At 43.0% G+C, this 14699-nt stretch overlaps 1 protein-coding gene across 2 annotated transcripts in view; it reads right to left on the reverse strand.

Moving 5' to 3' along the window:
• NTN4 (netrin 4) overlaps positions 1-14699 on the reverse strand; it is a 40510-nt gene that overhangs the window by 22975 nt on the left and 2836 nt on the right. For both annotated transcript variants that reach the window (XM_028746482.2, XM_028746483.2), the window contains exon 2: positions 10074-10603. In XM_028746482.2, coding sequence (XP_028602315.2) covers positions 10074-10603 — 530 coding nt within the window. The remainder of the gene's footprint in view (positions 1-10073; positions 10604-14699) is intronic.

The following is a 14699-nucleotide window of genomic DNA, read 5'->3' on the forward strand; positions in this document are numbered from 1 at the left end:
AATACTGCTTTGTTCAATACAGATCCTCTTGGATTGGCAGAAGGGTCCTCCTGGTGGTTCTGCCACCCTCAGAATTTCCGTGGGTGTCAGCCCAGCACAGGGCATTCTCTGTGATAGCTCCTAAGCTATGGAATACTATCCCCACAGCAAATTGTTTGTGCTGATTTTAACATTGTATTTGTATATCATAACCCACCCTGTGGGACCTCATGGTGAAGAGCAGGCAAGAAATCCAATAAATAAATAATAAGGTACAGTTGCAGAAAGCACCTTCCTCCAAACAAAACTCTCAAACATTTACATAGCCTTCAGCTAAAATTTATATTTTTTTTCTTTGGCCTTTCCAATTTGAAATGTATGATCTTATCACAAATCTACCCTAAACATTTCTGCTAACATAAGTAAAACAATTAGTAATAAAATACTTGAAATCCATCCACCTTAATCAACCTTTTCTTGTTGCAACTATCAAAGATTTATCTGACTTGCTTGGCACATTTTCTCTTGAATGAAATGAAAATACAAGCCTGCATATAGTATGCCTGTAGCACAAATATATTTCTTGGCAGAAGCTGCAAATAATTAACAAGACACAGGAAGTGTATATAGCTTTAAGTCGACCACTATTGCTTACAGTCCTCTTCCACTGTACAGTATCTTTGTCTGGCTATCAGATCAAGTGGTTTCTGAGTGACAAATGTCTTTGTAGTGTTAGCAGTGACAAATGTTAGCAGTGACAAATGTCTTTGTAGTGAAAAGCGTTAATGGTATTCCATCTGCCTTTATATATCATATTTTTTGCTCTATAAGACGCACCAGACCATAAGGCGCACCTAGTTTTTGGAGGAGGAAAACAAGAGGGGAAAAAATTCTGAATCCCAGAACCCAGAACAGCAAGAGGGACCTGGCTTCTGGGATAGCCTCTGGCTGTCCTGGCTTATGGGATAGCTGTGCGCAGCCTCTTCTTGGCAGTGGGATAAAGGCTCCCCGTGCCCGGAAGAGGCTGCACGCGGCTAAGGCAGAAGCCAGGAGGGACACTTCGCTGAAGGGGCGTTGCGCAGCTCTCCCTCTCTCCGCAGCGCCTCTCCTTCCCCAAGGATTCAAACCGCCCACCTTCTGATCGGCAAGCCCTAGGGTCTGTGGTTTAACCCACAAAGCCACCTGCGTCCATATGCTTACTATGCTTAATTAATGCATACACAAATACAGTTAAGTGCTTCCTTGCCACAAATCTTAATAGAAAGCGACAAAGTACCCACATTTAAAAGCAAAATCTTCATTTCAAATAGCACTTTAATCATGTGCCTTTCTTTTCAAAGAAATTGTGCTCGATGGGAATAGCAGTAAACACACACTACCCTGAACTATGGAGAAGCCTTTTGGTCCATCAGCAAGAAAGATGATATTTAAATACTTTCCCCTCAGGCAAGTTTCCCCCTTCCCCAAAGATTTATGTCCTTGGATTTGGCATGCCTTCACTACTTGTTGATATATGTCAGACCAACAAAGCTTGAACTTCGTCCCAAAACTAAGCCGAAGAGTGAATGAGCAGGAGAGCGAGTGAGCTGCTTTGCTTTCTTGTTCAGAGGCAAAGTCATTAGAAAAACTGGCTGACTCCCCAGAACATCCCCCACATCTCTGAGCATAGCACACAGCAGCAGAGGCTGGCAAAACGGACGTGTAGTAGCAACGGCAACAGCAAACGTGGCACCTTAAAACCTGACATTTTTTTCAGCAACACCTTTCATAACCTAGAAGTTCACTTACACAGTGTTTAAATGTTTTTGTACTGCTTTTATTTCATGTATTCTAGCTAGGCACACCCCCTATTTCCTTGTTCCTGTCGCTTGTAAAATACTGTTGCTTTATTGTTCTGGTTTTTCATTTTTAGGAAGATGTTGCTGTGGAGGGGGTTGAGTTGCCTTTTTATAACCCCATTTGTGTGCACAGTTTTGCATTGGGAATCTTCAGATTTTGTCCTGTCCTTGGATTTTTGATGAATGTTTGAGTTGAGAATGGGTACATCATCTACTCTAGTCACGTACTTGGATATCAAATAATCACTGCTTCTCTTCCACACACCTACATGGCCCAAAAATTCTCGGGGTAGTAACTGTTCCAAGAGTTTTTTTATTTGCAGAAATACAACTGTACCTACTGTAACATTAAACATTCTGTGAAGAAACTCTAGGGGCTGATTTAATAGCACACCCTGGTTTAAAAATCAGTGCTATGCAGGTGATTGGAGAGTAAAGGAATAGAATGTGCAGGGCATTTAAGTGGGAGAATAGATTTCCAACAGTGTGTAAAGGAGAGCTGCGTGTTCTTAGGTAGTAATCATTGGTGTGAGAATGTGGATGTTAAGGTAAAGGTAAAGGTACCCCTGCCTGTACGGGCCAGTCTTGACAGACTCTAGGGTTGTGCGCCCATCTCACTTAAGAGGCCGAGGGCCAGCGCTGTCCGGAGACACTTCCGGGTCACACCGTGGCCAGTGTGACAAAGCTGCATCTGGCGAGCCAGCGCAGCACACGGAACGCCGTTTACCTTCCCGCCAGTAAGCGGTCCCTATTTATCTACTTGCACCCGGGGGTGCTTTCGAACTGCTAGGTTGGCAGGCGCTGGGACCAAGCAACGGGAGCGCACCCCGCCGCGGGGATTCGAACCGCCGACCTTTCGATCGGCAAGCCCTAGGCGCTGAGGCTTTTACCCACAGCGCCACCCACGTCCCCTAATGTGGATGTTACAAATGCACAAATGTCCCTATTTTCATATGTGAATTGACAGAAATGCACCAGGGGTCACACCCCTATATTTCAGGACAGTAGGGGCCCTATATAGAACCATAGGAAGGTAGAAATGCATATAAGAACCCTTCAGGTTGAGCCTAGGTAAATAGGCTTGGAAAAGGCACACATACCAGAAGCATGCAGTACTATACCTAGCCGAAGTGTCAATAGATTAATTCAGGTAACTGGTCAAATAACCTCTTTTACTCAGCAAGTTGCATCAATATTGCCCATACTAGTTAAGCATTGGTTTTGCAGACCTGGCTGAAAGCTTTCAAAGATCGCACCATGCCCCAGGAACAGCTGTTGGTTCTCGAATATCTCACTATTCCAGTTGGAAGGTCTACATCATATCCAGAAACTTGCAATTGGAATTTCATCAAGAGTGAGGGCAGAGATCCTAATAGCTCAGTGCCCCTAGGCTAAAACAGCAAGTCATTTTGGACTATTTAGAACCTTATTGGATCTTGAAACCTGTACATCATCAGGTTAAATACCCTTTCAGAACTAGATGAGGTGTTGCAGGAATTTCAGTTTGCAGGTCAACAAGCATCACATATTTTTCCTGAGCCTTGAACTTGTTCCCAAGCAACATGTTTGTGATGAGATGTTGAGCCAAGAGTCTAACATATTGCAGCCATTAAACATTCCAAGGCACTTTCCACGAGAGTAAACCTATTATTCCCAGTGTCTTGAGCATTGGCTGAAATCCCAGTCAGTCTGGATATTTTAATTCTGCCTACCTAAGTTTCTCTTGTTTGGTGGCATTATTCTCTTGCTGCTTTTATTTTTTTTTATTTTTTTGGTAAACTATTCGGCAACATTATAGATTTGTATGTTGCTATCAAAGTCTGATAAGAAAACAACCAGCATGAGTTTGACCAAATTGCGGGAGGCAGTGGAAGGCAGAAGTGCCTGGCGTGCTCTGGTCCATGGGGTCACGAAGAGTCGGACACGACTAAACAACTAGACAACAACAACAACAAATCAAAGTCTGAAATTGGCTGCCTTTCAGTAAAGTGGGAGTCTATAAATTGGTCAATAAAATAAAAGACTATGATCTGTTCACTACAGAGGTAAATGCATGCCAGAGAATCTACAGACATGCAACAATAGCATCTTTACCACACACACATGGCAACCCATGCTTTGAGGTTTGCAAAGGAGACCCTGTCAGTAAGACCACTGATGGGTATCACTTGCAGGGCAATGACTCATGGCTGGGCCTTCTCCTTGGTGCTTCCCAAGGTGTGGGACTCACTTCCAGTGGAGGTGTGTCTATCCCCTGCACTGAAGGTTCCCCTTGGCTTTTGACACATGGATGTCAATGGGAATTCCAGCAGCTGGCATTGTTTTGTGTATGCTTGGTTTTAGATGTTTTTAAGATGTTTTCAAATTATTGTATGGACTGTATTTTTATGTTCACCATCCCATGGAAGAAAGGCCACTGTGGAGAACAAAATTATTGGAGAGATCTCATGTAGCATAGTGACTATGGATGTTTTGACTCATGAAATTTAAGTCTCTTATATCTATGGCATGGCTGAAATTTAGCATAGCTGAAATCTAGCCTACTGTACAAGGCAAGAGTCAGATGTGCCTACTTTTGCATCTGGCCACACCTCTCTCTGGCATATGGCCTCCATTAGGTTGTCCATGATAGAATGCAGCTCTTGGGTAGAAAAAGATTCCACATTCTGTGTACCTCAGGTTACATACGCTTCAGGTTACAGACGCTTCAGGGTACAGACTCTGCTAACCCAAAAATAGTGCTTCAGGTTAAGAACTTTGCTTCAGGATGAGAACAGAAATCATGCTCTGGCAGCGCGGCAGCAGCAGGAAGCCCCATTAGCTAAAGTGGTGCTTCAGTTTAAGAACAGTTTCAGGTTAAGAACAGACCTCCGGAATGAATTAAGTACTTAACCCGAGGTACCACTGTATAGGACTGCAGCATCAGCCTGTAGCTAAGTATATGCATGTGCAACTGACACTACTACTTTCGCTTCCTGTGTTTAATTTTTGGTTGCAAGCTCCTTGGGGTAGGAATTTGTACTCTGGAAGGCATTATGCACACTGGTGATACTATATAAATAAACAATAGGCTGGATCCATATTTTGTGAAGCTAAGAGTAGGCCCAGTGAAATCAATGGAACTGATTATGATTTTCTATTTATGTAAGTGGGTCTTCTCTAAACACAACTAAGGCTTAACTTAACTCAGTTTGTCTTCCCTCCCAAATAAAAGCCTCTTCCTCTATTTCTCAAGAACAAAAGACTTTAAAAGAAAATTGCTGGAGGGAATGAAATTAACAAAGCATAAATTTGTTGAAATGTGGTCTCTGACAAGCTTGCACTCAAACAACCTAATTGCTGTTATGAAGCAATGATCTCTATACATATCATGAAATAGCTGGTACATACACCTAAGTGCCTAAGGCTACATCCCTACACCTATTTATGAGCACTGGGCCACAATCAACTTAATGGGACATTTCTGGATAGACATGGATAGGATTGCACTTTTAGTCTGCAGTCCTTTATGTATGGGAGTATGCCCCATAAAGAAGGCTGATCGCCGAAGAATTGATGCTTTTGAATTATGGTGCTGGAGGAGACTCTTGAGAGTCCCATGGACTGCAAGAAGATCAAACCTATCTGTAATGGGTATGAGTTACTCGTGCGTAAACTGGCGCCTCTCTAGGCTAAATTGCCTTGTTAGACCTTTCTGACTGCACAGCCCTTCTCATCGTGACTGCCTCAGTCACTAGTAGAATCCGTCAGTGGGCGTTTCTTAAACCTCTTCCAACATAAAAGCTGTTTGACACCCAGTCTCCTCCTCCTCCCACTGCGCGGGAGTCTTCTGCCCAGGGAGGGCGTGGGTAGCGGAGGACCTGTGCTCTCCTCACTGATGTCCAGTGAAGAGTCCTGGAGCCCTCTCTCCAATTCCCCCATCTGCCCCCCTTTATCCCTGGTGTTGCGCTGATTTGCTTCCCCCTCTACTGAGCTGCTTCTCCCCCTGCTGCTGGGTCCTTCGCCAGCATCATCTGGGAGCCTCCCCTTCGCCTCTCGCTCCGATGTCAGTTCCCTGACACTATCCATTCTGAAGGAAATCAGCCCTGAGTGCTCACTGGAAGGACAGATCATGAAGCTGAGGCTCCAATACTTTGGCCACCTCATGAGAAGAGAAGACTCCCTGGAAAAGACCCTGATGTTGGGAAAGATGGAGGGCACAAGGAGAAGGGGACGATAGAGGACGAGATGGTTGGACAGTGTTCTCGAAGCTACCAGCATGAGTCTGACCAAACTGCGGGAGGCACTGGAAGACAGGAGTGCCTGGCGTGCTCTGGTCCATGGGATCACGAAGAGCCGGACACGACTAAACGACTAAACAACAACAATGCCTCATTGACTCAATGTGACTACTTCAGAGTAGACTCATTTAGGACTGTACTGTTAAGGAGAACATGATATGCATCAATAATTTTTTTGCAGTTATCAAAGGAAAAGATGATATGGCTTCCTTCTTGCTTGGTCTACCCCAGGGATCAGCAACCTAAGGCCCATAGGCCACAAGCAGCCCACGGGGGTCGTTTAATTGGTCCATGGACCCCTTCCACCCACTCAGTTGGCTCCCATGCGCCGCGCTAAACCGGTACGGAGCAGAGCCAATGGGAAGCAGCCAATGGGAAGCTGCACACACCTCCTCTGCACTGGAAGGAGTGCCGGAAATAGCGTTTGCGCATGCATGCATGTGCACATGCACTCCAGCCCACCGCAGCATCTGCAGGACCGTGAACTAGCCCAAGCCACAAAAACTTTGCCAACCCCTGGTCTACCCTTTCCATGAATGAAAAGCTTGCTTTGGCTTTTTTTCAATCACTGCACCTAAAACATAAAACCAGATAATCTTCCCCATGAACTGTGGCCACTCAACTTTTTAATGGCACAAGCAGGAAAATGGCACTTTCAGCACTGGAATCTACAATCAAAAGTGATTCATTCATGTCACTTTATGACTTCACAAGAATACAGGAGATACCTTCAAAAGATCTGGTTCTGCCTCTGTGACTAGTTTAATTCATTCAGATTATGTCTGCATTTTCAATTTCTGCTGCTCTGATGTGACAGGAAACAGAAGGACGGTTAAGAAGTAGTTTATACCTCAAAAATAGGCTGTGAAGCAAGTTCAGATTTCCATTATATGAATGCACCTCTATATCTCTATGTTATAAGTATCCCCCAACTTAAAGCCTTGGTGTGATCCAGTCAGTTCAGGGTTGCTTTACCAACTTGTGCAAAAATGCCAAAATAGGCAAGCTGTTGTAGTATATCAGTAGTATAATTTAGAATGTTACAAGTTTCTGCAACTTTGGCAAGCCTTCTGAATTTCCCTGTCAGCAGCAACATGATTCAAGCAATCAACCTTCCCCAAAATATAGTTAACCAATAAGGAACTTTATTGTGCATTCCAGTCATTTCCACACAAAAACTTTACTTGCATAGAACTTGCAAAAGGTGATTAAATAATTATACTCTCTTTTTATCTGTTTCAGAATAAGGAAAATGTGTTTAGCTATTAATTTTCCTTTGACAGATGGGAAAGATGAAGTCTTTAATTTTTGTATTGCTTGCAGTCTAATAACACTCAAACTTTTAATATGTGCTTAATGCTTTGGTCCCTAATCCCCTTTAATTTATTGCAAAAATAATAAACAGCTACTCTATATCCTAGATATGATTCTCTTTCTTCTTACTTTTATACCTAATGGCCTATGTTTCTGAGCCTTATAGCTGTGTAAAGGTATACACACCCATATAACTGTAACCAGGGGAAAGTGGTTCTGCGTTTGGATTTATATGCAGCATAAATACATGCCTTGCTGTTACTGCCTAAAACCAACCTTAGTTATTTGTTAAAGATTTTTTATTATTATCATTATTATTATTGAAACTGTGATTTAATGCTTATATATTGCCAACACTTTGCTAGACATGAAATGAACACAGTATACCAGTGCATGAGACCATTTTTAGCTGGACAGTTCGTGATAACTGTGCATTTTAAACTGGAATGAATGACTGTTTCCAGATGTCTGAAATTAGGTACTACTATGAGTCGGAATACGTCCTCCATAACTCAAAACAGCTCAATAACCTCTTGTGTTGTTTAATGTGAGGTACATGTTACTATTGGCAGTTACAAGTAATTGCTTGAATGTAGCTGGCTGTAATAAATTAAATGTGATGTTTGCAAAATCTGCAGTCCTGCCATCTGGTCACCAGAAAGCTTCTGGTACTACTTTGCAAATAAATACAAGTAGTGTTAAAATGCAGGGTGCTTTAATATGTAATCTGTGTGATCTCCAAGCCCCCTGCACTCAACACTTCCTGAAAACTTGAAATAATGTTGACATCTTAAATGAACATCTTTCTGTAACAGTTTGTGGTGTGGCTTATGCACATTAGGCAGGATGAGGTTTGTCTTAAACATGCTGGCAGATCACAACACTATGTCACCATAGCAATACCCTTGCACTGGCACAAGCTTGAAGTGGCAGAACAGACACCTGTGGTCACGGAGGAGTGGAAATTGGTCAGAATCCTATGTTCCCTCAGGGCAGGGGTCAGTCCCAACAATGCAAGATTGGCATAATGCTGTGCAGCAAAGGAGAGTGGCATAACTTTAAACACTCCAAACAGAGATCCCCAGGTGACTGCCCATGGCTTCCCTCTTTTCCTCCACAGTCACAATGGAGGAAAGGATTTCAACAAAGTCTGGAGCCAATTATTCTAGAGGACCCAGCAAGTGAGCAAGATTTTTGATAACAAGGTGTACAAGTTGGGATTCCATCTCCCATATCCATGAACACATAACTAGGAACACTGAAGTTGGGATTTTTATGATGGGCAACTTACACAAAGGGAGCACTTTGCCCAAACAATGAACACCAACAACCAAGGAGAAGCAGTCAATTGACTAAATTTACAAACAAATAATATGTCTAATTCCCAACTTCTCACCATTGTACAGATACTGTATCAGCACCCACCAGATGCCACCACCCAGAGGATCCTGAACTCCACACACGCAACTGGGGCTGCAAGGACAAAGGTAAGCAATGGAGATGGCTCATCAGGGAGGGGGAGAACATGCTTCAAAGTAGTTCCTTTGCACCCCCATTCATAGCACCAAGGAAAAAGGGGTGTGTGTGTGTGTGTGTGTGTGTGTGTGTGTGTGTGTGTGTCTATTACTCAGAACACCTATAGCCATATAGTGCTTCCCACTCTCATCCCTTGTGATGATGGGAAACAGTACATTTGTGTAATAACTATATCCTTACTTAGCAGGTGAGACCTGTATGTATTCCCCTCACAAGGGGCAGGCTGCATTCTCAGAAAGGGTGGCTTCTGTTGGCCACAATCCAAAAATATACTGGAAAACATAACACTATATTCCATCTGTATCTATATCCACTGCTGTCCAAACACTTATGGCCCATGGCACAGACATTTCTTGCACACAGAAGAAACAGTAACTGTAGACAGCATTAGAAACATAAAAATAATCCTCCTTAATGAGGCCAAAGACCAGCACTTTTTTCCTACAGTGGCCAACCAGATGCCAATGGGAAGCCATATGCAGGACATGAGTTTAATGGTACTTCCTTGCTCATGTTCCTCAGCAACTGTTATCTAGAAACATGCTGCCTCTGATCTTCGAAGTTGTACACAGTGTTCTTTAGTTAGTAGCCTTATCCTCAATGAATTTGTCTAATCTTTTCAAGCCATCCATGGCCATCACTACTCCTCATGGTAGTTTAACTATGCACCTTGTGAAGAAACTGTGGTTTCTGAAACTGACTTGGGAAATAAACCATAGTTAATGGTTAACCACAGTTCCCACTTTGGATGGCACAGAATGCTGTGGTTAACTAAAATGCAGGAGTGAAAGCTTCCAAACACCTCCTCTCAGCTGCACAAGAAGGGGGGAGTGTACAAGTCCAAAGATAATTGTGGTTTGTGCGCATCATGCTCAAACTAAATCATGATTTAGTGCTGGAAGGAGGAGCCTGTGGTTCTCAAGATGTTGTTGGACTACAACTCCCATCAGCCCCAGCCAACATAGCCAATGGGCAGGGATGATACAGATTGTAGTCCAACTGCATCTGGAAGGCCACTGGTTTAGTGCGGCATGCAAATATCATGAAAAAACTAAAGTCAAGAGTCAAAATAAATCTAGAGTCAATTTTCAGTTGTTTGTAGTTTTTGATATCTTAATTAACTCACCTCTCCTCCAGTACAGGGGAAGTGACTGGAGTATCTAGAAGTGCAAATTGCTCCTTTCTTGGTTACATCATCATCCAGCCCAAAGGCTGCTGAGCAGTTAGTGGAAAAATATTTGTAAGGTTTCCATGTTTTCCCAAAATCCTGAGATCGCTCCAAGACCATGGCTGCCGGTCTTGGTGACTTGAACACCATGATTAAGTGAGTGAAATAAAACTCAGTTTCCAAGTTCAGTTGGATCTTCTCCCTGTTCACCCCCTGTGTTGATTGCCACCATGTGTATGGCAGCCGAAAGGGTGAGTCAACCATGGCAGAGGGTGAGTGAGCCAGATGGGCATGCTTGGAGTTGCATTTGCTACACTTAGGCTGCTTGCATATGAAGTCTGCATTCTCACTGTAGGAACAGTAAAACTCTGTGGCGTTGTCCCCACACTTTGTATCTGTCCACAACTTACGCCCGTATCCTAAATTTCCCATTCGAGGATTGCACGCTTTCTCACAGTGGGATCCAGCTTCAACAACACTGCTCAGTCCTATGTAGGAAAAAGGGTGATAATTAAAAACTAAGTTAGCATAAATTATTATCAACCAACTGTACCTAACACATAATTAAAATTCTGACTTTGCAATAAAACGAGAAGGCACAGTTAAATTTTTACTGGACCCACAAAGGATATAAGACCTTAGGCAAGCTTTTATATTCAGAGCCTCAGGACAAAGCAAAGGCACACCTTGTATCTGTATTATAGGGATAATGATACTGGCCTATTTGACAGCACTGCTTTAAGGATTACTGAACTGTTTTATGTGAAACACTTTGAACACTTGAAAGGTGCTATATAATGTGCTATTGAGTGTCTGCAAAGGCCTTGGACCAAACTATTCAGTGCAACTATTTAGCGGCTCTTTGTAAACAGAAATATTGAAGAATTGTCCCACCTTCCCCCTGCTCCTCAATAACTTACGGTATTTAGTTCTAGGACCTTAATACTCCATGCCTTAGGCAGTTTGTCTTCAAAAGAGGCTCATAGATGCATGGTGTTATTTTGTAATTGAATAAGCATGGATCATTTAAGAGAAAACACACAAGTGAGTAAACATACTGGGAGTAAGGCGCTACCCTACACCAAGCACTCAGACTCTGAATAGTTTAAAAATCATGGAGGTGTAAGAGGCCTCAGCCAAATACATACTTCCCTCAGCAATATATTCACAGGTGGATCTTACCCAGAAGTAGAACAGTTTATTATAAAGGGGCAGCCCAGGGGAATCCTGAGACACAGCCCAAGGGAATATGTTCTGGTGGAACATGCAAGACCCAGTGCAAAAGAAGGTGGGATAGACCTAAGGAGAGCTATTATTTAGTATTCACTGAATGCTAAATCTCAGGGTACGTATTTCTTTTATGGCCCTTCTTTGAGATTTGGTTTTTTGTTTTGATGCTATGTATTATGCTATGCTATGTATCTTGTTTTATTTGTTCTACATATCATTTAAGATTTCATGCTAATGTTCTGTCTTGGTTTCATTCCTATTTCTCATTCCCATTTCTCATTTTTCAGGTTCTCTTTCTGGTTCTTTTATTTCCTCCTTTGATCTTGGTTCAGCTCTCAATACTTGTCACTTTTTAGCCATTCTCCATCAGTTTAATATTGACTATAATTTTAATGCATATCTTCCTACTCCATATATTATCACTCAATTTTTCAAATTGTTTTCCCCATTGAAGTTCACTTTCTTGAATTAAGCTTCTTCCATGCCTCCTGCTGGGACGCAGGGGTTAAACCAGAGAGCCTAGGACTTGCGGTTCTAGGTCAGAAGGTCGGCGGTTCGAATCCCCAAGACGGGGTGAGCTCCCATTGCTCGGTCCCTGCTCCTGCCAACCTAGCAGTTCGAAAGCACGCCAAAGTGCAAGTAGATACGGTAAATAGGTACCGCTCCGGCGGGAAGGTAAACAGTGTGCTACTCTGGTTCACCAGAAGCGGCTTAGTCATGCTGACCACATGATCCAGAAGCTGTACGCTGGCTCCCTCGGCCAATAAAGCGAGATGAGCATCGCAACCCCAGAGTCGGTCACGACTGGACCTAATGGTCAGGGGTCCCTTTACCCTTTACCTTTTATGCCTCCTGCTGTTCATCTTTTTCTCTGTTGCTAGGCTGTGAAGTAATCAATCCTTCTTCTCGGGTACACAGATTATAGATAGGGGTGGCCAACCTTCTGGGGCCCACATGGCAGTGGTGGATATGCCCAGAAGTGAGTCTAGCCACTCCACACTTGCACACAAGGGTGCCAACTTGAATAAAATATTGGGGGGGGGGGTATGCCCCGCCTCATATACCGTAATTGATCACATGATATGGTGCATGCACACCATTTGAATGGCAATGCTCATCAACTTGTGGGGGTTTCACAAGTTTTGTTGGGAGGGCTGAAGGGACCTCAGCCCCTAGGAGTTGGCTCCTATGCTTGCACACTCACTTGTATACACACACACACAGCACATAAAGGCACATAGCTGCCGCCCCTATCTGAGCAGATCCATTGATGAGGTTATCATTCCCTCTCCGCTCATCCAATTATCAATCTGATGACCAGATTTGCAATCTGATTTGCATCCTCATTACAGTTCTGAACTACTCTGCCCACTGCCATGTTGTGCCTACTTTTTACAAAAACCTTTTTGCTGTTGTTGCAAAATCCAGTGGTGTCTTTGAGAGCCATAAAAAACATTGCTTGGAGACCAGAAGCCACGCTTGCTCTGTGCTTTTATTCCATTATTCACATCGCTACTACTTCTTGTAATATCATCTGCTTATTCTCTAGGCTACACTATGGTTATTTCCTTACTTTTCCGTCTCTTGTAATGTCCTTCTTTCTTGTTTCTATCTTCAGCCTCTATTCTTAAGTCTGCTGCTCTGCTTGTTTATTCTGCTTTTCATTTTGATCATATCACTCTCATTCTTTTGCCTCTCTATTGCCTTTATTTTCTTCAGCATATTCATTTACAGCTTATTTTGGTCTACAGATGTTTACATTCTACTGCTCTGGTATATCTTTCAGCTTTTCTTTTTTTTTAATACATACCGTCACCGATATTTGCTTCATCCCACTGGTTCCCTCTTCTTCAGATGTTCCTTTTCAATTTATTCTTTTGATCTACAAACCTAAGCTTTTGGGGGGGGGGGTCTTATTTCCTTTCCTCTTTCAGTTCTTTTTCTTTGGATTCCCTTCCTTGTGACATTACGATGGACTAACTATTTCCTCTATTTGTACATTTGCAGAGGTTTTCCCCCTCTAACTTGGGGGGGCGGGTGGCGCTGTGGGTAAAAGCCTCAGCGCCTAGGGCTTGCCGATCGAAAGGTCGGCGGTTCGAATCCCCGCGGCGGGGTGCGCTCCCGTTGTTCGGTCCCAGCGCCTGCCAACCTAGCAGTTCGAAAGCACCCCCGGGTGCAAGTAGATAAATAGGGACCGCTTACTGGCGGGAAGGTAAACGGCGTTTCCGTGTGCGGCTCTGGCTCGCCAGAGCAGCAATGTCACGCTGGCCACGTGACCCGGAAGTGTCTTCGGACAGCGCTGGCCCCCGGCCTCTTGAGTGAGATGGGCGCACAACCCCAGAGTCTGTCAAGACTGGCCCGTACGGGCAGGGGTACCTTTACCTTTACCTCCCCCTCTAACTTAATATGTTGCTTTCACCTTGTGACTCTTGTCCTTTGCAGTATGCAGTGAGCTCAGTTGAAATATATGAGACTTCTAAGTAAACATGTTTAGGATCCGGATAATAAAAAAGAGTATTTTTAGGCTACAGAGTAAGCTCAAATGTATAATGCACACTTCTGCCAACAAAAGTAAATAAATACAACTGTAAAAGTCACATAGTAACACTGAGTCCTTTTCAAAGTGCTGTACAAACATTAACTAATCTGCACAGCTCCCCTGAGAAGTAAGGAAGCAAGTATTATTATAATGTGTCTTATCAGCTAGGCCAAGATGGATCGGCTTGATTTACATGCTGGCTGCTAAGATTTTTCAGTCTCATTATGCAATGTAGTCAAGTTACCTGGTGAATGTTTACTGCAGCAATTTTCTCCATTATGCTTCTACTACTGACATGGGAAAAGTGCTTTGAGTTTATTTTTTAAAACAACAACCACAACCACAACAACAACAACACTCATGCATATTCATGAATCTGAACAGGTACTATACACTGTGCATCTGGGATACAACTTAACTTGCTGAGAAACTTGCTGAGCCAAATATCTAGCTCCTGAAGTGGGAAATTACAGTTTGAAAATGTGCTGGATTAGTCTGACAGCTCTGCTTTAATTATACTGAAATCTTCCAAAAATGCTGAATCATCTTCTCATACTATCAGGAAAATATAGTATTTTCCAAGTCTAAATATATTCCCATTTATTTCTGGGGTTTTTTTAGTTTCCTAATTGGTGGTGGGTTTCACTGCAAAGGAGTCAAGGAGAAAACTGCATGTGGAGGCAATTTAAGACTAACTTAACACTATTTTCTACGAAATTTTACAATGTAGTTTTGTAAAAAGTAGTCCAAGTAAGAAAATAATAATTAAAGACATAGATAACTTCTGTCCATGTTGTGTGACATTTTTCTGTATA

This window comes from Podarcis muralis, chromosome 10 (genome assembly GCF_964188315.1).
Source record: "Podarcis muralis chromosome 10, rPodMur119.hap1.1, whole genome shotgun sequence".
Lineage (NCBI taxonomy): Eukaryota > Metazoa > Chordata > Lepidosauria > Squamata > Lacertidae > Podarcis > Podarcis muralis.